Source organism: Macrotis lagotis, chromosome 1, assembly GCF_037893015.1.
Source record: "Macrotis lagotis isolate mMagLag1 chromosome 1, bilby.v1.9.chrom.fasta, whole genome shotgun sequence".
Lineage (NCBI taxonomy): Eukaryota > Metazoa > Chordata > Mammalia > Peramelemorphia > Peramelidae > Macrotis > Macrotis lagotis.
The window spans coordinates 865455680-865479341 of record NC_133658.1 but is presented as its reverse complement, the minus strand read 5'-3'; the positions used below and the strand labels follow the sequence as shown (position 1 = coordinate 865479341).

Genomic DNA, 23662 nt, shown 5'->3' with positions numbered 1-23662 from the left:
TCAGAACAAGTAAAGATGGCCCCGAGGCTGTGGGAGACCTTTTAAATCTACTGTCTATTACAACTCTGTTTACAATGCTCATTCAGTGATTAAGGCGGGTAAGAAAGAAATGGAGCAAATCATGACCTCTTGCTTAGTCAAAAAAAAATCAACCTGGCTGGAGAAGACCCTCCCGGTTTCTAGCCAAAACAGAAACAACTCCTATTTACATTCATTCTGAGCCAATCAGGACCCAAACCAAATGGGGATTGGTCCGGGACCTATTTGGGGCCAATCCAAGAGAGCCCGAGTGATTTGGGTTTAAGGCCCGGTCCTTAGAGGAAAACCCCAAATGTCCCGGGAGGCCGCACCGGTCCATACTGGCTTCCTTCGGGCAGAACCCACTCCGGGAGGGTGGCACACCCTAGGTGGGCAAAGGGCAGGGGGGGCGGCTGGGAGGGCAGCGCGAGGGGCGGGTGCGCGCCCTCGGGGCCACGGCGGCCCCGCCTGGGGCGTGGGGTCCCGGGGCTCCCCGGGCTCGTCTCCTCACGCGCCGCCGCTCGTCCCCGAAGTCCGGGAAGGGGCGCGAAGCCCCGGGAGCCGAGGCTGGGCCCGGGCGCGGCGCGGCTCCCCAGAGGGCGGCCCTCGGCGGCGGCGCGCGGGAGCCTGGGCCCGGCCCCGCGGAGCGCCCGGCAGCGGGGGCAGCACGGCGCCGTGCGCAGGCGCGCAGGCCACTTCCGCGGGACGGCGGCGCGCGGAGGGAGAAGCGGGCGGCTGGGCCGGGCCGGCCGCGTCCGGGCGAGTCGGGGAGGAGCCGCGAGGTGAGTGGGGCCACCCGGCCGGAGCCCCCGCAGACGCGCCCCCGGCGCCGCCCCTCCGCGGCTCGGCCGGGGCCCGCGCGACCCCCGGGACCCCCGGGTGCTGCGCGACCTTGCGGGCTGGGGCCCGGCGCGGGGAGTGACCCGAGGCGGCGGGGGGCGGCGGAGGCCGCGGGTGGGCTGCAGGGCCCCGGCGGGGCCTGAGAGGCTGGCAGCCCGACAAGGAGGGGCCCGGGCCGGCCCGGGCTGCGGGGCCGGGGCCGCTCTCCTCACCCCAGCAACATCCGAGGCAAGGCCGAGAGGGGCTGCGGGCCCCAGAGCCGCCGCCGGGGCCAGCCTGAAGGGCTTCGCCTTAGCGGCTCCGCGGGGCCCCGGGGCCCGGCCCGGCCCCGCTCCTCTCCACTAAGCTCCTCCGGGGGCTCTTGCGTTTCAGGGACGGAGACTGGCCCAGGATGGCCTAACGCGAAGCAGCCCTGCCGCAGGGGCGGGAGCCGGCGGTGAGACCCGAGATGGAAGCGGACTCCGTAAGTGGGGCGGACGTCCGCGGGGCACCTCCCCACACTGAGCCCTCCCTGCCCCCTAATGCCAGACTTCACATCCCAGCAGCAGCACATTCCAGCCTTCTCTCCTTTTCACCAATTTTTAGAGGAAGAGGTGGCCCTAATTGCTGACATCAATTCCTTTACCGGTCTTTGGTCTCTCTTGTCTTCACCAGCAGCCAACTGCCCCTGTCCAATGACTTGTCCTCCTGCCGCCTTAGAATCTGCTCAGACCCTTTCTCTCTCCCTTACACCTTCATTGTCCATCCTACAGGTCTCTTCCCTTTTACAGTCCAACTCATAAAAAAAAAAACTAAGTATTTTTGCTACTTTATCTCCCATTCAAATAATTCTAAAATGATCAGTGATGTATCTTTATTGCTAAAATCTATCACTTTTCCTGAACCTTTTTTCCTCTTTGACCTCTGCATTTTTGTCACTGTTGGCCAACCTTTTCTTCTGAATAGTTCTCCTTGGGTTTACTGACATTTCTGTGCTCTGATTCTTTTGTACATGTTTTACTGATCTCTCTTGGGTTTTCTTTGTAGAAAATCATCCATATCCCACCTCTGTTCTTAAGATAGATTCCAGGTCCTTTAGTTTACACCTCTTTTTTTCCCTAAGTTCTAATTCTAAGACTGCATTTCTAACTGCCTACTGAACATCTATGTCTAAAGCCTAGCTTAAATTTAAGCTTCCTTAAGCCTAACTCTCAACTTTTTTCTTCTTTCTCTTGAGGATATCACCATTCCCCCCATTACCCAGCATCTTAACTTGCCTAGGATCTCCCTAGGATCTTTCACAGCCTTCAAACTGATATTTCTAAAGCCAGGTCTGGCCATATCATTTCCCTTCTCCTGAATGGGACTTTGAGTAGTTCCCTATTCCCCTTAAGATAGAATATAAGCATCTCTTACCTGGCATTTAAAAGCTTTCACAGTTGTTTATAACCTCTTTCTGCAGGAAAGGTTACATAAATACTCCTCACAGACTCTAGCCAAACTGACTTACTTATACCTACAAACATTGTGTTATAGGATAGAATTGAAGCATAAGAAAATAATGATTTCAAATGCTAAAGTTCAATATGTCTATGCTTAATCATATGCAAACATGAATGAGAATTGACTTCTAAATGTCATCTTCATTCAAAAAAAAATTCTGAATTCTGAATACAAACCAAAACATATTTTCACTTTTTAAAATTTTGTTTCCCTTTTTTCTTCCTCGTGTATTTTTTTCTGATTGTTCTTTCACAATATGACTAATGTGGAAATATGTTTAATATGATTATACATGTATTATCTATATCAGAAGGACATAGAAAAATGTGGAACTCAAAATCTTACAGAAAATGAATGTTGAAAACTATCTTTACATGTAATTGGGGAAAAAAGTAAAATAAATATTAAAAAAAAGATAGGATTGACTCCTATAAATTGATCTTGCTGCCAGGCTCTGTGGAGAGTAAGTAAGTTGTGGTTTTCCTTTTCTGTAGACTATACCAATCTGGCAGAACAAACCACATGGAGCAGCTCGAAGTGTAGTGAGAAGGATTGGGACTAACCTGCCCTTGAAGCCATGTCCTCGGGCATCCTTTCAGGTAAAGGGGCATGAAATCTGACAGGGATAGGCTGGGAAGAAATCAAGTTTGTCTCAAAACTGAGTAAAGCAACATAATATAAAAAAGAGCAGTGGGCAAGGGAACTAAAGGCCTGGCTCTTAGTCCTGCCCCTGCCTGTTATTTAGCCTATTAGTTTCAGGCAAGTCATCATACTTCCTTGGGTCTAAGGGGAAAAGTCCAAATGATCTCACCACTTTTTTTTTTTTTTTTTTAGGTTTTTGCAAGGCAGTGGGGCTAAGTGGCTTGCCCAAGGCCACACAGCTAGGTAATTAATAAGCGTCTAAGGCTGGATTTGAACTCAGGTCCTCCTGACTCCAGGGCCACTGCGCCACCTAGCTGCCCCTTTTCATTTTTTTAAAAAATTTATTTTTATTGATATTTTTCCCTTTTATTACCTACATTTCCTCCCTCCCTGAGATGAAACTATTTTTTAAAAAATTTTCCATCCTATGTCAAAATAGTAAAACAATTTTTTAAAATAGAAAAATAAGAAAAAAATTTAGAAAGATTGATTGATAAAGAGTTTTTAAATCTCTTTTGGTTAGTGTTTTTTTACCCATGGATTCCCATCTGATCTCCTTCCAGTGTCTGTCCATTAAACCGAGAAGTGCAGCATGTATAGTGGAAAAGTAACTTGAAACCTGGAGAAACTTACATTCATTTAGGGCTACCTGATCATGAGCAAAGACCTAGTTTCTTCCTCTGTAAAACAGAGAATACTTGTAGAACTTACTTCACAGCAGCATTATGAAAATTAAGGGGTGATGTTTATAAAGCACTTTATAAATTTTAAGGGACTGTGCAAACATCAGCTGTTATTTGTTCTTGGTCCTTTATGAGGTGTGACTTGGAAAAGACTGTTTCTGCCTCTCATTTTCCCTGTTTCTAAAATAATGAATTTCTGCTCTATCTAACTTAAGAACATAGCCAATTCTCCCTTACCACAAAGGGACCACTCTGCTAATCTTCCCCTCTGCAGCTCTGTAACCCAGCCAGACTGGTTTTGATGTGTTGAAGGGTAAGACTCTGGAATTTTCAAAATGCAAATTTGTCTAAAACATGAACAGTCAGAATACATGAAGGAAATTCAGGGTATTCTGATCACCATGTAATGCAAAACAGTGATGATTTTGTTCCATGCAGACCTCTGGGGTTGCACTTGCACTTGCCCATAGACATCTCAAATTGGAAATCCTGTAGACCTCTAAGCTTAACATGGATTTATTTTCTTTTCTTCAAAACCTTCCCTCCTTCCAAACTTCCCTATTCCTATTCCTATCATGGGCACCAAGATCCTTACAGTTAGCCAAGCTTGCAGCCTGTCATCTTCAGACTGGTAAAGAGAATGTATGGAGTCACACCTAAGATAAGGAAGATGCCCAGAACTATTGCTTATTAGTCTTGAAAGAACTGGCAGGTGAGATTTTTGAGCCACTGTCAGTGATCTTTGAAAGACTGTGGAGAATATCTTGTCAGAAAGTTCTGATGAAGGTCTGATCTTCTGACCTGAATATTTAAGATCCAGGGCCTTTTCCTAAATAGAAAAGTAGTCAAAAGATGTGGACAGACAGTCCTCAAGAATCCAAATCATTCTAGTAAGAAAAGTACAAATTCAGAAAATAAAGTTGTAACTCACACAGCAGACTGGCCAGTGATGAAAAAAGACTGAAATAGTCTGTGTTGGAGAGAACATATGGGAGACAAACACACTCTGAAGGAATGGGGGAGGAAGTAGTGCCAGGCACAGATTGATTTGACTACACAGTCAAGTTTGGGGGTCAGATTGGAACTTGGGTCTTCCTGACACCAAACTACCTTCAATCCCTTGTTGGAGCCATGAGTGAGCCATTTTTAATTTTTCTCCCCCCCCATCCCCCATTTGTCAAATTGGGTCAGGCCTACATAGCCCCAGAACATTGTTCACAACCAGTGAAATCTTTCATTCAATTCAGTAAACATTAAGTGCTTACTGAATGCTAGGCTCTGCTAAGCCAAGGGGAAGAGATACAGAAGGAGATGAAAGATAGTCCTTGCCTCAAGGAGCTTATAATCCAGTGAGGCAGACAACATGCAAATAAATATATACAAATCCATCGAGACATAGGATAAATAGAAATAATTAAAAGAAATAAAGGGATTGGGGAAAGCTTCCTGAAAAGGGTAGGATTTTGGTTGAGACTTGAGAAGTCAAGGGTTGCAGGCATGGAGGAGAGTCCCAAGCCTAGAGTTAAAGAGTCTGGCACAGCCAGGAATCTGGTATTGCAAAATTTAAATGTTGGGGAGTGAGGTATAAGGAGATTGAAAAGTTAGTAGGGACATGGTTATGAACAGCTTTGAACATTATACAGAGCATTTTTTATTTGCTTCTAGAGAGAATAGGGAACCCTTGCATTTGGGGGGGGGGGTGACATGATCCAACCTTCACTCTAGGACGATCACTTTAGTGGCCAAATGGAGGCTGGATTGGATGGGGAGAGAACTGAACAGACTGGCCCACCAGCAAGCTACTGCAGTAGTCCAAGTGTGAGGTATCAAGGGCCTGCACCAGAGAGGTGATAGGGTCAAAGGAGAGAAGGCAAATTGCAGAGACTACAAAAGTGAAATTAGTAGGCTTTGATATTGCCTTGGTTATGGGGGAAGTATGAGTAAGCTGTACAAGTGGAGACCTACCTGGTCTCCCAGACTCCATTATCTTCCTTCTCTGATCCCTCATCCACACAGCTGCCAAATTTCTGCCTCCTAATTACAGGAATGACCATAGGGTATTTCCATTTCCTACCCTTTGTGAAACTTCAGGGCCTCTGGGGATGGTACAACTCAAGTCAGTATTCAAGCCCCCCAGAATCCCACTCCAACCTACCTCTTAATTAAGTCACTACTATACACGAGTATAGGAGTGCACGACTGCAAAGAAAGTTCTTGCTCTCAGAGAGCAGACATCCCACTGAGAAGATAAGAATGAGGAGCCACCAAGGGAGGACATTCCATCTCCTTCCTGCTGACTAGATGAGGGAGTATAACTAGGGCTGGCTATGCCAGTCCCCACATAACCCAGAGAAGTTAAAGAACACATGTACTTAATCGAAGAATTGAAGGATTCACAATTAAGTTTGGCAAACATCATACAAGACCCAGTGCTCATTGCAAAGGGATGCACAAGTGAAAAAGGACACAATCCTCCAAATGTGTTCATGACCTAAGTGGGGCAGGGAGATGGGATACAAAAATAAATATGATGCAAAAGAAAGTGTGATACAGGCAAAGCACCATTAAGAAATGTGAAAAGTGTGTCCTCTCAGATTTAAGCAGGGGGTAAACATGGGAGAGGCATGCTGTCCATGATGTCAGATGTAGACACCGTCTTGGTTGGTTTTGCTTAGCTGTTTTTCTTTGTTTCAAAAGAATGCTTAGTATAAAAATGAGAGCAGGGTAGAGCAGTATATCTAAAAATTACTAATGTAAAACAAGGCATCAATAACAAAGCAAATGAGAAGAAAGATTGGCAACCACCATCACCACCATGCCCTCATGGTTGGAAGAAGCAAGGGTCAGTGGAGACTTGATCAGACCTCTTTGATGGCGTTAAGGTTAGAAAACTTATAGCTTGTGGAAGCCTAATTAGCTTAAACTTTGTATTTTATGCTGTTGTAGGACCCTCTTTCCTTTAAACCTATGCTTAAACTTCTTGATTCATTTTACTGATAGCCCAGTTTGGAAATTAAGGAGACTGATCAAGGTTAGTTGGTGATAAAGGAACCATGCTGAGACAGCAGCTTTAAGGTCTTATCTTAAAATCCAGCCTCATATACTTAGTAACTGTTTGAACTGGGCAAGTCACTTAGCCCTGTTTGCCTCAGTTTCCTCATCTGACAGTCAAATGAGCTGGAGAAAGAACTCCAAATGGTGTCATTAAGAATCAGACACCCAGGGGCAGCTAGGTGGCATAGTGGATAAAGCACCAGGCCTGGAGTCAAGAGTACCTGAGTTCAAATCCAGTCTCAGACACTTAATAATTACCTAGCTGTGTGGCCTTGAGCAAGCCACTTAACCCCATTGCCTTGCAAAAAAATCTAAAAAAAAAAGAATCAGATACAACTGAAAAGCAACTGAAATGAGAATTATTATGCTTTGAGGTTTAGAAAGTATTTTCTTCACACCCTGTGAGATGCAGGCATCTTCATTTTATAGAAGGGTAAGTGACTTATACAAGACAGGACTAGGGAAAAACTTATTCAGTCTCCCATCTCAGGGATGTTTCTGCTCCTACTGATAAGATTAGATCCATTCAACTAGGTGGTGCAGTGACCAGAGCACTGATTTTGGATTAAGGAGGATGGGAGTTCAGATCCAGCCCCAGACATTACAAGCCATGTGACCTTGGGCAAGTCACTTCACCCTGATTGCTTCAAATCCAGGGTCATCTTCAGTCATCCTGATTTATATCTGGCAGCTGAACTCAGCTGGCTCTGGAGGAGAAAGTGAAGTTGGTGACTCTAACTGCATCCTCTCACTAAAATCCAATTCATGTACTTGTTATGGCATCACCTTCCTTGAAGTCATGAAAGACAAATATCAGGAACTTCTTCAAATGTGGTCTCAAAATAAACTTAACTGTTCAAGAATGGACTAATAAAGATTCCTTGGAGGAGCTCATTTTTAAGCTAAGCTTTAGAACTTGTTATTAAATGAACTGCTGTTGAACTCCCGTCCCTGAAGTGGGGTTTCTCTGGACAAGAGTCTGTATAACTCAATGAACCTGATTGTTTTTATTGTTTTTGAAAAGTGCAAAGGGTAAGGGTGTAAAAGGCTCATTTGAGTTGGGTCTGCAGTATTTAGGTTTTGTTGAACTGTTCCCTGCTCCTATCTTGCTAGTTCTAAAGCTGCTCTTACTCTTCTCCATTCCCAAATTCTCTAGAAGTCATTAACAACTTTTAAGTAGAGAATGATCTTAGGAAGGAAACCAGGGAGGTGGGTAGTGTTTTCAGCAAATGAAGAATTATCCAAACCCCGAATCTCCACAGCATTTGGCCCTGGAGCCAGGCTGACTAATCCAGTCTGCTGTTCCACTTTCCTTGCCTCATATGACTAGGGGAAAAGCCTAGGTCAGAGTCAGGTGACTTGGATTCTCCCCTTAGCCTTAGAAATGGAATGGAGAGCAGATTCTTTGTTTTTGGAGGGTTGGTAAGAAAGATTGGAGAAATCAATGAGAGCTTGGAGGGCTGCTTAAGGGATGGGGTACTGTCTGTCTCTTTTAGAAAAACTCATGTTCTGTTGTATGTTTCTTAATGTCCAGGGCCCACCTGATGTTTGAAAGTCACTGAGATGTGACTATCAAACATTGCCATGATTCTGTAGAACTCGTGCATCTGTCTTTGCTAAATAGGCTGCATCCTATGATTTACAGAGAATAGTTTATGAATAGAACAGAAAGTGTGATTAACAAGAAATCTCTTATTTTTAAAGAATCTTGTGACTTTTTGTCAGGTGAATTTCATGGATGCCCCAGAGAAAAGTATGTTTGACCAAGAAGGTGGGTCAGCTATGTAATGAGCTCCAAGTATAATGAATAGGAAACTGGGCTGTTCTCATGGTGTCCTGGCAATGTTGAGATATGTAAAAGGTGGCTCCAGAGTATCATAAGTGGACCTTTGTAAAAGATACATGAGCACAGGGACAGGAGAGAGTCGCAATTGAGCTATGATCTGCATCATTGGAGGAAATAGTAAAAACATTCATCAGTGGCAGGTAGATTCAGTTGACCAAACATCATAATGATTGAAGTGTTTGTTGAGGTGACAAGCTGTTGCTGTTCATTAATGGTGAAAATAACAATGTTGTACTTTTGAACATGTGTGCTATCACCAGATTTCTATCCTGGCTAAAAGGTCACTGGGATGACCTTGATTGTTTCTTCTGTGATAAGATGATTTAGTCAAGCCCCCTCCAAAGAGCTTCTTTGCTTCTTTCCATAGACACTGCCCAACATTTCTGACTTATATCTAAGCGATGTGCCCCCTGTCCCTACTTTGGCTGATATTGCCTGGATAGCAGCGGATGAAGAGGAAACCTATGCTCGAGTCAGGTAAAGTATGGGAACCAGGCCTAGGTGTAGCAGAGCCTAGAATTTGATAAAGGTATGAGAACTGTAGATTTGCTGCTCTAGAGCCATATATAAAGATCTAGGCCCTCATTGTTAGAAATAAAAGAGTTTACATTTAAATAGGGGAAATATATACATATATATGTGTATATATATATATACACACACACACACACAACTTTGATACAGAAGTGAATGAAAAATACATAAAAGGCATGGGCAAAGTGCTATGAGAAATTTGAAAGAAACTGCTGTATGTATTTTTTTTACATTTACTGATGTCTTTTGTCTCTTACATTATCATAGTGATGTCAAGCATCTTTCCCTCCACCCCTTCCCACAGAGTCATCCCATATGACAATAGTATTTAAAAGGGGCAAAAAAACATAACTAATCTATTCATTGAAAAAGTCTGAAAACATGTTTGATGTTTAATATCTGTGAACCTTCCATTTCCACAAAGGACCAGATTACTTTCACTGGGTGTAGGGAAGGGAGGAAGTCTTGGAAGTCATCTCAAGCAAGTAGAAATTGAGGTGGGACATTTCACACATCAGGGCTTGTGAGCAAAAGCATAGGAATAGAGAAAAATATTATTAGAGTTTGGCTGAGATACTGAATACGTGAAGAGTAAAATGAGAAATCTGGAACCAGCAGTTGGAATTGGGATGTTTGAAACAAAGACTTTTGTGAAGATCATACTTTTTTCAGTCTTCAGTGAGGAACCTTGGAAGAATTTTAAGTGGTGGAATAACAATGTTTGAGAAATTTAATTCATTTTCAGCTTAGACATAAATGTAGCCCTTCATGGATCATAAATACATTTTAGAGAACATTTTTCTAAATTTTCATCAGTGCTAGCACATTATTATCATTGCCAAAAGCTGATCATTATCTAGCTAACATGGGCCCTTTTCCCCAATTTTCAGGAGTGATACCCGGCCCTTGCGGCATAAATGGAAGCCCAGCCCACTGTTTGTCATGCAGCGCAATGCCTCAGTGCCCAACCTTCGAGGGCCAGAGGAGAAGCTCCTGGCCTTAAAGAAACCAGGTCTACCAGCCCTGAGCCGAACCACTGAACTACAAGATGAGCTAAGTCACCTACGCAGCCAGATTGCCAAGATTGTGGCAGCAGATGCAGGTAGGCACCTCCAAAGCTGCCAAGAACCCAAATACCAAATCCAGGAAGCAAAGAACAATCAGATTATTAAGTTCCAAAAGGAAGCCAGTGCCTTTCAGCAGTAGTAGTAACAGGACAGATAGTCTCAAGGATTTCTTGAAGCCTGGATGTAGGACCCATCTTTGTAGCTCTAATGACAAGCAAACAAGTTTGAAGTGCATCTCATTCTTTGCAGACTTTTGTCCCAGTCAGAAATACATATATAAAAGCTGAAATCTTAAATAACCAACCCAAAACCTGGGGTTTGAGACTAGTGCTCTGTCAGTGCTGCCATTTAGATATCTATATTCAACTCTGTCCTCCCCCTTAAGTTTTCATTTTTTTTTCTAAAAAATAAAGGTTCTTCCTACCCTTTAAGAATGAGATTTTTCCTAAGAATTACTGCTTCTTTCCTTCTCCCCCATCACACCATTTCTGTAGTTGCTTCACACCTAAAGAGGTGGGTTCATATAGAGAGATTGGGCACAAGAATTGGGTCAAGAAAGGAAAGGAAGGGGGAAACTAGGTGGTGCAGTGGATAGAGCACCGGCCCTGGAGTTAGGAGGACCTGAGTTCAAATCCAGCCTCATACACTTAATATTAATTGCCTAGCTGTGTGACCTTGGGCAAGTCACTTAACCCCATTGCCTTGCGCACCCCCCCCAAAAAAGGAAAGGATGGATATCAGGAAGTCACAATAGCCAGCAACACTTTTGGGAGTCTCTCCAGTCACTATATTTTGCCTTTTCCTTCCCCTATCCTGGTCACATTCTCCTCTCTTACTCTCCAAATCTCATGTTATTTCTATTCTGAGAAATTAGAAGAGATTAAGCTCTAAATTGAAACTAATGGAAGAATTTCCAATCATTAAGAGAAGGGAGTATTAGTTTGAGGGAAATGGCCAGGATATGATCTGGCCCTTAAGACAGGAACTCCCTAGCAGACCTGAAAATAAGACTACTTGCCCATTAATATGTTGGGCTGGGCTTAGAGAATTTGAAAGCAGAGACGTCTGAGGAAAGTATGCAAGGAATGGCTTTGCCATCTCCACAAGGAACATAGAGTACTGAAATAATATTGAATTTTTCTTGTAGGCATGCATTCAAGCTTTACCACTTTGCACCTAGGCAAGTTACTTCCTCTCACTGGACCACTTCTTTAAAGTGGTGATCTGTGAAGTCCCTTCCACCTTGAACAGTCTAGGAGTGTTAGTTAAAAATCACATCTTAATAACTGGGAAAAATGCTTCCATAGATTGCTGGGCTGTGGAAGAATCCATGGCATCTTGTTGTCATGGTGACGACCCAACTATTGCTCAGTTGACTTTCCTGTGGTAATAAAAAGCTGTTGTGTCTTGGCTCCAGTGCCCACCAATTCGTATTGTTTTCTTTTACAGCTTCGGCTTCATTAACGCCAGATTTCTTATCTTCAGGAAGCTCAAATGTCTCTTCTCCTTTACCTTGTTTTGGATCCTCATTCCACTCTACAACTTCCTTTGTCATTAGTGACATCACAGAGGAGGCTGAGTTAGAAGGCCCTGAACTTTCATCGGTTCCCATGCTTTGTTCTGCCAGCTCTGAATGTTGCAAAACTGACTCCAAAGCTGCCTGCAGCTTGGTTGAAGATGAGGACTGTGTGTCTCTCTCAAAGGCTAGCAGCTTTGCAGACATGATGGGCATCCTGAAGGATATTCACCGGATGAAGCAGAGCCAAGACCTGTAAGTGGCTTTGGTGGGAAAATCAATCTTGCTTGTCCTCCTTGATGCCATTTAGCCATCATTTGGCAGCCAGAGGTTGGTACTGTCAGCTACCTACTGTGCCCATAGGCTCCAGAAATCTCTAGGATATTGATTTCTTGGCACAAAATTGCCTCTTATTGCAGTAGCCATAGAAGCAAATCTCAGACCTGGAAGGCTCAGGCTTTAAAGAGCTGTTACATAACCTCAATGGCATTCCTGACGGGTAGTTATCCAGTCTATGCTTAAATATTCATTGATGGAGAAACTTGTTCTGCATCTTCCTTATCCTTTCAGATGCTTGTGTTCCCCCCTTGTTTCTCTTTCTCCATCTCCATCCTATTTCTGCTCACATTTATCTAACACATTATGTATCCATGAATATACAGATATATCTCTTCATCCATCCCTCCCTCCCCTCCTCCCCTCTCCCACTCCCCTTCTCTTTCATATTTAGGCAATCCCAGTCTCCATCATTCTTTAAAATCAAAGTTGGAAATTCTATTCTTTGGACAATGCAGTGTAGATCCTCTGGACTAGAAAAGTTTATAAGGTACTGTACCTTTAAGCAAAGGAAACTAGGGGTAGCCACCTAACCAAGGAGCCATGGAGCCTCAAGAAATCACCATCATTAGTAGATTTCAAAATTATTTTATTTTAGTTCAGTAATACCTACTTATGTGGAATGTCCTATGCTAAAAACTTTGTTTTGGGGCTAAAAGGGAGACACTTCTTACTTTGTTTAATAGAACTTTTCTGAAGAGATTGCTATTCTGTAAGCAGTTTATGGGTCTTCAGTCTCTATTTCTTTACCAAACTAGTTTCAAATGGGAGTAATTTTCCAGAGCATTTATTTGACTCTAATAGCCTTTATGTTTCAATGTTTCATTGATGCATTTTGTTTTTCCATCACTCATTTCTATCAGTCCTCTATCCAGATTGTAACAAAAGAAAAACACTCAACCAAAATTATCAGCTCTGGTGACCACATCTTGAATAGATTGTGCCTTTACAGTCTCCCTGCCTCTTTGTTATGAGGTGGGAGATCTCCAGAACTATTACTGGATTTACTGTTACTCTAGAATTCGCCTTCTTGATCCTGATAAATTGGACTGTTTTCGGCTTTGAGATTCTGGGCCACCTGCTTCCCTCAGTTCTCCAATTTAACATTCAGGAAATAACTACCACAAACTATAATTAGGGTGACATCACTACTCCTCATGTATTTTCATGAAAGACTAAGATAGCCAGATCACTAGCCTGAGAGTCAGGAAACTGGTGTTCCAGTCTAGGCTCTGCTATTATCTGAACCTTAGCACTTCTCTTAGCTCTTGTCCTCACCTCTAAGGGACCTCCCAGCTCTAAAGTCAGATTCTGATTCTTAATACCTCTCCCTCGATCATTTCATTCCCATGTCTTAGACTATATGAACACCTTGTGATCTGTAGCTCTATTCTGAGACTTCTTCTATCAGTATTTATTCTGTTTACTTTCCTATCTTGATGGCCCAACTCTTAAGACACTCAATACAATGAGCTTCCCCCAGTTTTTCTTTTATGTCCACAAAGGCCAATTGCTGAGGCTCTAAAATTTTTTGCTTTGTTTTGTATTTTATTTGTTAAATACTCTGCAATGGGCAACAGAATAGGTTTAAGGCTATAACTGAGTATTGTACTTCTGCAGGTTATATTTAGTTGAAGTATCTATTTCATAGGGGTCTGGATGTCTGCTTGTTAATAGCTCACATTTAGCGAACACGTATGTCATATCTCATGTAAATGGTATTATTATTGTTATCCTCATTTTATATATACACATGTGAATTGGAGACTGTTGAGGAAGAAGTGACTTAACCAAGACAACTCTCCTAATAGGCAGTAGAGCCAGGATTTAAACCCAGGTCTTTTAATAATTTGAATTTAGAGGACCTGAGTTCCAGTCCCATCTCTGCTACTTACTCTCTGCATTATCTTGGGCAAGTCACCTTATCCTCATCTGTAAAACTGATGGTTTGGACTTAGATGATCTTGCTAATCAGCCAACTCTAATTACTAGGACTCTTTTTCTTTCCACTGCAGTGCCCCTTAGTTTCCCTTGGTCTCATGATCTGAAATTTATTTGTCTCTGCATTCTCCTTTCTGTCAAGCCTTTTAGCTCCCTGGTTCCCCCTGGAATAAGCCCTCAGCCCAGCCATTCCCAGAATTGCTGAGAAGTAAAATAATACCTTGAAGGGGGGGGGGGGGGGAGTGCCCTGTGTTTGCCCTCTAGGAAGGCAAGACCATCACCCACCCACCTTCACCAAATGAGATAGCCAAAAGCTGAGAAAATTAACAAAAGACCAGCAAACCTTGTGAGCAGTATCTCCCTGCATGGATTTACACCCTACTGCCACCTCCATCCGTTGGGCCTATGAATCTTAATCCAGACTAATCAGTGACTCTTTGTATCTCTAGGAATCGAAGCTTAATGAAGGAAGAAGATCCTGCTGTCCTCATTTCAGAGGTGTTGAGGAGAAAGTTTGCTCTGAAGGAAGAGGATATCAGCATGAAAGGAAACTGATGACTCTTTCTGTGTTGCCCTATATATGGCCCTTTCTCTATCAGCTGTCTCACAACAGATACTTCTGCCTTGCAGTTAAAAATGTCCTTCCACAATGGAAAACACTGTCAGGCTAGAAATGGGGAGAAGAGACAAAAGCTGAACTGCTTCCCCACACTTCAAACCCTAGTCAAACTTTTAAGGACAGTGCTCTAAAAATAGTTTTGAGTTGAGGGTTTGCAGGTATTCACATTGTGTGCTTTGGTTGTTTTTACATTGAAACAAGATGGGAGTTTTTGTTTTCTCCTCATGTGAAAATAGGCCCCAGACTGATGGCTAGCTTTAAAACTGCACTATCTACCCAGCACCTGGTCTCACTGGGCACATGCAATATGTCTCTCAGACTCAGCTGCTTCCTTGCAGGGGATCGGGGTGTTGGGGGCCCTGAGGTCTTCTTAATACCAATCATAAACCAACACTTGCCCCCTACCCTCATGTAACAGCAGCCAGCTTTGCTCAGGTCTCCTGCAGGTTCTGTGGCTTCAACTCACAAATAGACTGTTGCTGGCAGGCCAGGGCTTTTTTTTTTCTTAAAAACATTTTGTAATACTGTAAAGAAACCAAATCTTTTCATTACCCCCCAGGATCCTTGTGGCCTCCTGGCATTGATGTCTTAATCTAATGCTACTGAGGGATCTCGGTGAGGAAGAGGGGAGGGGGCCGTGCTTTTACTTGGGGCCACTTTTTCTCATACCTGAACCCGTTAGGTCATGCCAAAGTCCTCACCCAACACACTTAATGCATGACCCAGCCTTCCTTGGGACCTCTTGAGTAAAGGTGTGTGCCCTTGTGTGTGGTGTTTGGGTTGAAGCACTACGTGGCATTAAAGAAAGTTTGAGAGTGGTTACTGTGTATTCTGCACATTGTTATACCGTTCTCTTCAGCTTCTTGGTTGGAGAAATTTAAATTTAAACTCTAGCAATCTAACCTCAAGTCAGTAGCGGTGACTTGACTGTGGACAATGGAGAATGACATGCAGCCAAATATCCAATGGAGTTGCATCTCACTAGTGCACCCTCTCCCCACATGCACAGAGCTCAAGAAAGAAGGGGATCCATTTAGATGGAGTTAATAGTGCAGTCTACTTGGTTTTTTTTAAATTTTATTACAAGTTTAACATTCAACAAGATGGAATTGAATTGAACAACAACCTTCTAGAAGAACAGAAGATGTGATAGTGGGGCTAGGAAATATAAGTGATAAGTCTTGTACACATTTCTGAAATCTCCCCCCAGGGCTAACATAATCCACTTCCACCTGAGTTTCAACATCCTCAAACACTAGGATGAGGGAACTACTGATGGAATTACAAAGGTGAAGCCAAATGGTAACTAAGCCACAAGCTGGACATAAAGCACTTCTAAAACTATCTACACTGAAATGTTTTGCTTTGAATAATTGTCATGGTCACACTACAGATCTCTGAGATGAAATGGCAAATAGGCATACCCTGAAAAATAACATCAATATTAGCAAGATTTAGGAGATGTGACCTCTATTCAGATCAATAGAGTGGTTTAATTCAAGAAAAAGTGAGACCAACAATTCTCAGAAATGGTGGGGCTAACCTGTCTCTTACAAAGCTAAAACACCAGACTGCCTCCATTCCCTCAAATCTAGAACTAAGGCCCATATCAAGACCATCGCCCACCTTCACCAAATGACTACACAACACATGGCTCATAGTGTTCTAGATCCTTGAGGGTCTTCTAATACCGTCACCAAAACAAAAAATTCAAAAGCAGTGCTTGATAACTCTGTTACCTTGAGAGTCCTGGGTAAAGAGCATATCAGGTTGGGAATTTAACTGAGAGGTGCCCAGGACAGACCTGCCCTGGCAATGAAACTGAGTAGTGAGGGATGTATGCAAGGGCTTTCTTGGAAGGTTGGCTACATCTTGGAGAGCAACTCGAGAAGGGTGAGCAATGACCCTCTGGCCCTGGGAATCCTCTGTGAACAACCAGCTTCTCAAATCCATGTCCTGTCTCTCACTATCCCAAGAAAAGACTTGACTGGAGGAGGGACTTTGTTCCCCTAATTCCGTGTCCTCTTTCCTCCAGGGATCCCTATTGTCTCCCTTCCTTGCTTTGCCATTTTGGTGGCCTTGTTTATTTTCTTTGGAAAATACTGTCCTTTCCCACTCTGACCTGTCTGCTAGGCACTTGGTCTCTTGCTCTTGTCTATAATGTATTTTCTCACCCTCTCTTCTATGGGCTAGCACACAAAGAACTTTGGAGTTCTGAGTGAAGGCAAAACCCACCTCAGTAGAACCTGAGTTCAACTGAGGCAGAGGCGGTTTCTGGTCTTGGCTGCTGAGTACAGGTGGTCTGGACTCTCTGCAGAAGTCAGATTCCTCCTTGGGAAATTGAGAGGGGCAGATGAGCTCCTGAAGTTCCTCAGTGATGGAAGGAGCTGCAGTTTCATCAGGACATTGGGCATATTCATCCCCAGGGACCAATGGAGGAGGATCCAAGCACATCACATCTCTTTTCTGCTCCTTTCTCTGACTTGCTGTACCAGGTGAAGGCCTTCCCTGCCCACCATCATTTGCCTTTCCTGAAAGATAATATATCTGAAAAAAAATCTAGTGACCTAACTGAAATGCAGTTACACATCCTAATCACTAATCATTGCAGGAATATTTAGACCACTTCATGGCCTCTGATGCCTGACATTTGAAAACAAGTCACCATAAAAAAGTCATTTTACAGGAAGTCTTTGGATTCCTAAAGCCTACTCAGGGTCAGCCTGCAAACAGCTAAATTTCTGCAAAGAATGCATATGAACTTCAAACAACAGATTCTGCCCCAAAAGCCATTATTATACACTGATTTATTTGTCCAGATTTTGTTATTATTGACTGTGAGGTCTTAGGCAAGTCACAAGAGCCCCTCTTAAGCTTCATGGTTCTTTGAGCTAGATGATCTCTTCTAGTTCCAAGGGCAAGTCACTTAATCCTATTGCCTCACAAAATCAAAATAAATAAAAATAAAAATGTAAACATTACTTTATTGGTCAAAAACTTGCTAAATGATGAATGTGACTACATATTTACTTAGTGCTCTTAGGAAATGGCAAGCACACCCAACCATGATATCAGGTCTCACAGATCATATTAACTTTCCTATTTGGGGCAGTCCTGCATGGAAAGTACCAACTCCCCTTTGTCCTTGAAGGCTTCATGGGAAGAGACTTCAAATACAGCCCAACTAAGTATTATAAGTGTTAAGACAGCTAATCAATGACAAAAGGCAATGAATGATCTATATTCAGGCTGCCCCAGATAGACCAAGATGGTGTCTGAGATTCTCCTACATTTGGATACATAACAGGAAGAGCCTTGGACTCCAGGGGTTTAATAACATACTCAGGTTTTCTGGCTAGGAAAGTCACCACTACAAATTTTTCCAAACTTCATCTCCTCTGGTGACATTATAATTTAGATATGATTGATAAAAATAATGATTTAATAGCTCAAAGTAACATTAGCCATCATCTAGGCTAAACCCTACAGTTTACAGAGGGAGAAATTGTGTTCAGAGAGGAAATGTGACTAATCAAAATGACACAAGTGACTAAAGCCCTGGTTTCCTGACTTCCTTTTTTCCACTGTTATGATGTTGTCTTTTCAAAATATTAGACATCTTCATTCAGCTAATGCTAATGGTTAATGGCTCTCAAACATTTCTTAAAAGAATTGTGTTAATTACAATACTAATAACAATGTTAATAATACTAATTTATAAAATTCATAATGGTTACAAAGTGATTTTATAAACATCTTGATTCCCATATCTAACACAATGTAAGGTAATACAAATCAATGCAAAAGACAGTATGAAATTACCGCTATTTTACAGATGGAAAAACCGAAGCTTAGAGATCTTTAGTAGCTTACTTAAGGTCACATAGCTAGTAAAAGTAAAGAGCCAGCTCCTGAACTCAAGCATGTGTTCCTTCCATTAAAGAACAGTTACCTATACATTTTCATTTCTTAAATTCTAGAACTTAATAAAGTGAACTCTAAGAGGTCTTCCCCCCCCCCGCCCCAGTGATCAGTACCTGACTTTGAAGTGAAAAATGAAGCAATGACAGTCTGCCTCGTACCCACAGGTTGAGTTCTTCTTTGAGTAAAACCAACACTAGTTTCTTTCTCATCTCGAGGTGGAGGCAGCATTCTGATGATGGGATTGGATAATCGAGTCTAAAAAGAAAAGGGGGAATACAGGGAGATTAAGCTCATCAGACTTAAGATATAAAACATCAGCTGGAAAGGAGACATTCATTAGGATATCACTTTGTTCCAGTCTAGTGAAATGGTTCCTCCTGACTTAGCTGACTTTATTGTATTCTCTGGGCTTTCTGCTTCAAGCACAACCTTATACACAGCAAGTTTACTAGAGAGCACACTGATTTTATAAGGATTTTTAGGTATGAAACAATTCTCATTAAAAACCATGTTTTGAGTTATTTTTCCAACAGTAATGATGGGTCAATACCTACTCCCTCTGACCTAATAATGCTTATCCTTAGCAAAGTGAATTTGTAAGATGCTGGCTGGAGTTCTTGAAAATACTACTAGGAAAAGCAAGCATACTTGCTGAATACTGAAGCAATACTTCTGAACTAAAGGTCCTAGTTCTAATATCTAACCACCTGCATGGTCCACAAAGTATCTTATCCCTCCACTTCCCAAGTTGGTATAATGTATTAGAAAGACTTTCCTAGAAGGAAAAAAAAAACAAGAAACAAGGAAAGTCGGAAAGAAAAACAGACAAGCAGTACTACTTTGAAAATTACACACTGAATTTATTATATACTTAAAAAGAAAAGAAAGGTACACCTAATAGTTTTGTATAATTTTTATTTTGGTTTATTTGGTGTTTTTTTAAATTTTATTTGGTGTTAATAATTTTTTAAAAGGAATAAAAAGAGGGAGTGAAAAGATCTAGGTTACACACCCTTTTCCACTACCCACTAGCTATGTGATCACCTATAAGATCATATTTAAGAACACTTTTCCAAAAAAAAATTATTTCCATCTTTTGTTTTACATCAATTATATTTCTCAATATTTGCCCTCCCACCTCCTTTCCCCTTCCCAAAGAGCTATTCTTTAATTTAAAAGGGGGGGGGGGGATAAGGGGATGGGGAGTAAAGGAAACCAGTTCATTAAAAGCAACCAACATTTGCAAAAAAAGTCTGAAATGACGTAAGTATTCCACACCCATAGTCCTCTACCTCAAAAAAGAAGACAGGGATATGCCTTTTCATTTATCTTCTTTGGGTTCAAGCTTATTCATAAAATTTTACAACATTAAGTTTCAATTGTTTTGTTTTTATTTACATTATTGTAGGCAACTAGATGGTACAATGGTTAGAGCACTGGGCCCAGAGTCAGGGAAACCTCAGTTTAAATTCTTTTTCAGACTCTGGCCAAGTCATTTAATTGCTATATGCCTCAGTTTCCTCAATAAGAATAGAACCTACCTTCCATAATCATTATGAGGATCAAATGAGACATTTGTAAATCTGGTACACAGCTATATATTCCTTTCCTTCTACCTCTTCATCCCCACTGAGCAGAAAGTTTTTCTGGTTCTGCTTACTTCATTCTGCATATAAATTTTCCCAAGTTTCTCCCTATATTCAGCAAAGTCCTCACTTCTTACAGAGTTATAATATCCCCTTACCTAAAATACCACAATTGTATCCATTTCTCCAAATGCTGGGCATACATTTTGTCTCCAGTTCTTAGCTATTACAAAAAAGTACTGTTTTACATATACATATCATACATATATAATTTTGCATGTGTGACTGTGTATGGGGCCTTTTATCACTGACCTCTTAAGATTATATGCTTAGCCAGTGGGATCTCTGGGTCAAAGGATATGGAAATTTTTGTGATTTCTTAGCACAATTCCAAATTGATTTCTAGAATAAATAGATCAAATGGTGACTTCACAAATAAAGCAATAGTGTTCCTGTCTTTCATAACCCCTCCAACATTAACCATTCCCATATTTTGTTACCTTTGCCAATTTGATGAGTTCTTTTGATTTGTACTTATTAATGTCACAATAGTATTTCATATGGCTATTGATAGTCTGCAATTCTTTTCAAAAAATTTTGTTTATGGAGCAACTAAGTGGAGCAGTGGATAGAGCATTGGTCCTGGAGTTAGGAGGGCCTGAATTCAAATCCAGCCTCAGACACTAAATTACCCAATTGTGTGATCTTGAGCAAGTCACTTAAACCCCATTGCCTTGCAAAAAAAAAAAAAAGAAATTTTTTATATCCTTTTCTGATCATTTATTTCTATTGTTTATGTATCTCAGATATTTGATTCTCATCAGAGATACCTGATGCATAGTTTTTTCCTAATCAACAGTTTCTCTTTTTAGTTGCATAAATTTTATTAATGCAAAAGCTTTTCAGTTTCATATAGCTGAAATTAATGAGTTTATTTTTTGTAATCATCTCTCTCCTTTGGTTAAGAATTCATCCCTGAGCCATTGTTGTGAAAGGTATCTGATCTGATTTGCTTCTAATTTTTTATGGTATGAATTTTAATATATAGATCACAAATCCATTTAATTTATTATGAAATATCATTAATAAGCATTTATTAAACCTTTAAACATGGGCCAGGCATTCTAAGAACTGGGAACACAATGGCAAAAATAGCATTTTAATTGAGATAACATATAAATAATTAGGTCCATACAGAATATGCCTGAGACCATAGCAGGTAATCTTAAGAGGGGAAGGCCACCTATAGAAAATGGCATACCTTTAAGGAAGTCAGGGATTTTAAGAGGCAGATGGAAAAACAGACCATTTGAAACATGATCGAGAGACAAAATAAAGGCTCAGAGATAGGAGATATGGAATCAAGAGAGGAATAACAAGTAGGTCAGTTTGATTAGATCACAGAACATGTAGGAGTAAAATGTAAGAAGAGTTGAAACATGGGGTCCAGTTGTGAAGAGCTTTAAATTTTTTTTTTAGACTTTAAATTCTTAATAAAGGACTTTATATTTGATCCTAAAGCTAACTGAGAACTGGGGGGGAGGGGGAGAGAGTAATGACATAGGCAGATCTATGCTGTAGAAAAACCTCGGTTTTTGAGGCTGGATTTGAACTCAGGTCCACCCTGACTTTAGGGCTGGTGCTTCATCAGCTGCACCACCTAGTTGGCTACTAGTTAGCTTAGTGGACAAAGCACTGGGCCTGAAGGCAGGAAGACCTGAGCTCAACTCTAATCTCAGATATTTACTAGCTATGTGACCTTGGGCAAGTTATTTAAAAAATCTCTAAATCTCTAACTACCTCACTTTCCCCAACTATAAAATAGGAATAATAATAGCCCTACCTTCCAAAGTTGTTGTGAGGATCAAATGAGATAATATTTGTAAAGTAACTCAATGCTTTGCAATTAGTAAGTGCTGGATAAATGCAATTTTCTTCCTATGTTTGGAATGAGTGAGAGTGAACATTGGTTGGAGCAAAGGATTAAGAACCTAGATGACCCAGAGAATAATGATGCTCTCAATCTAATTTCTGCCAAATTGCTTTCCAGTTTTCTCAGAAATTTTTTTCAAATAAGGAGTTCTTTCTTAAGTAATTTATGTTTTACTACTGTTCTATTAGAAACCAGGAGGGTTGGGAATTCAGGGAAGCCTGGAGGGATTTTCATGAACTGATGCTTAGCGAGATGAGCAGAACCAGAAAAACACTGTACACCCTAACAGCAACATGGGGGTGATGATCAACCTTGATGGACTTGCTCATTCCATCAGTGCAACAATCAGGGGCAATTTGGGGCTGTCTGCAATGGAGAATACCATCTGTATCCAGAGAAAGAACTATGGAGTTTGAACAATTTAGGGAGAAAAAAAAACCTGATATCTTATTGTCTGATTGTGCTATCTCTTATACTTCTTGTTTCTTCCTTAAGGATATGATTTCTCTCTCATCACACTCAATTTGGATCAATGCACAACATGGAAACAAAGTAAAGACTGACAGATTGCTTTCTGTAGAGGGGTGGGGGGAGGGAAGTAAAATTGGGAGAAAAATTGTAAAACTGAAAATAAATAAAATCTTTAATAAAAGAAAAAAAAAGGAAAAAAGTAATTTATGTTTTGGGGTTTGTCAAGGATACTTCCTTAATGTCAACAAAGAGTTCTGTCCAGTATTTGTCACTCAGAAGATGGTTTACAGTACACCATTGACCCATACTTCTGGCACATTAGGAACCTCCAAGGATAGAAAGGTCTATTTATTAAGTGGTAGGGTCACTGAGGAAGTCATAAATATGCTCCTTAAGAAACAGTATGTGGCAGTTACTTGGCTCAGTGGACAGAGCACCAGCCCTGTAGTCAGGAGTAGCTGAGTTCAATTCCGGCCTCAGACACTTAATAATTATCTAGCTGTGTGAATTTGGGCAAGCCACTTAACCCCACTGCCTTGCAAAAAATTAAAAAAATTAAAAAAAGGAAAGAAATAGCATGTGAGTACTATAGTAGAGATTTAAATTTTAACCAGATAGGTACTTTTCCCTCATATCACTTTGACTTTCATTAGTTAAGGTGATAAGAGGCTATGCATTAAAAAAACAGATCCCAAAGATCAAACAAGGGAGAGAATGCAAGTACTTTTTTGAGGCCATCAAGCAGACCATAGGCTATAGAGCTTTATCTAATACAATTATTATCTACAGGATCCAGGGCCAGCCAGCAATTCTCTCATGTTTTACAGTTATAACTGACTGTACTGAACTGCCCTAACCACATCCCAGTCAATTCCTGACCATTTCCACACCATCTTTCTCCACTCCAACCACCATCTGTAATCTATCATTTCCTCACTAGAACCCTTGGCTCTGAAAAGTGAGTTTGTGCCAATATCCAGGTTTCTTACACCACTTCCTGTTCATCTTCTTACCATGGTTCAAAGAGTGGAGAATGTGCTTTTTACTTTATCTGGTCAAAACTGAGGTCTTTACTCCACATGAAGTCAAGCTACTCAAAAGGACCCTTTGGATATTCCCTCCTCCCCACCTTAGCATTCCAAAGAGTTACTTTGCCCCATTGGAATATAA

At 41.5% G+C, this 23662-nt stretch overlaps 2 protein-coding genes across 7 annotated transcripts in view; one reads left to right on the top strand and one right to left on the bottom strand.

The window, feature by feature from the left end:
- AUNIP (aurora kinase A and ninein interacting protein) overlaps positions 1-23662 on the bottom strand; it is a 50990-nt gene that overhangs the window by 24132 nt on the left and 3196 nt on the right. For 4 of the 6 annotated variants that reach the window (XR_012474549.1, XR_012474550.1, XR_012474551.1 and 1 more), the window contains exon 2: positions 18616-18757. Coding sequence is in view for 3 of the 6 variants with exons in the window: in XM_074218076.1 (XP_074074177.1) it covers positions 18616-18757 (142 nt within the window). In the remaining 3 variants the exon portion in view is untranslated. Of the gene's footprint in view, positions 1-14342; positions 17110-18615; positions 18758-23662 lie in introns of those variants that run through there. The other 2 variants (XM_074218073.1, XM_074218074.1) reach the window with 2 other exon arrangements.
- MTFR1L (mitochondrial fission regulator 1 like) lies at positions 711-18227 on the top strand. The gene is made up of 7 exons (XM_074218077.1): positions 711-800; positions 1231-1321; positions 2835-2939; positions 8933-9042; positions 9990-10201; positions 11616-11937; positions 14409-18227. Exons 2-7 carry the CDS (start codon positions 1307-1309, stop codon positions 14512-14514), a joined length of 870 nt encoding a protein of 289 aa, XP_074074178.1. The 5' UTR covers positions 711-800; positions 1231-1306; the 3' UTR covers positions 14515-18227.

Excerpts from the sequence above, each read along its gene's own strand:
- MTFR1L (XM_074218077.1), top strand. Across the intron at positions 9,043-9,989 it reads GAAACCTATGCTCGAGTCAG|GAGTGATACCCGGCCCTTGC; the intron begins GTAAAGTATGGG and ends CCCAATTTTCAG. Across the intron at positions 10,202-11,615 it reads GATTGTGGCAGCAGATGCAG|CTTCGGCTTCATTAACGCCA; the intron begins GTAGGCACCTCC and ends TTTCTTTTACAG.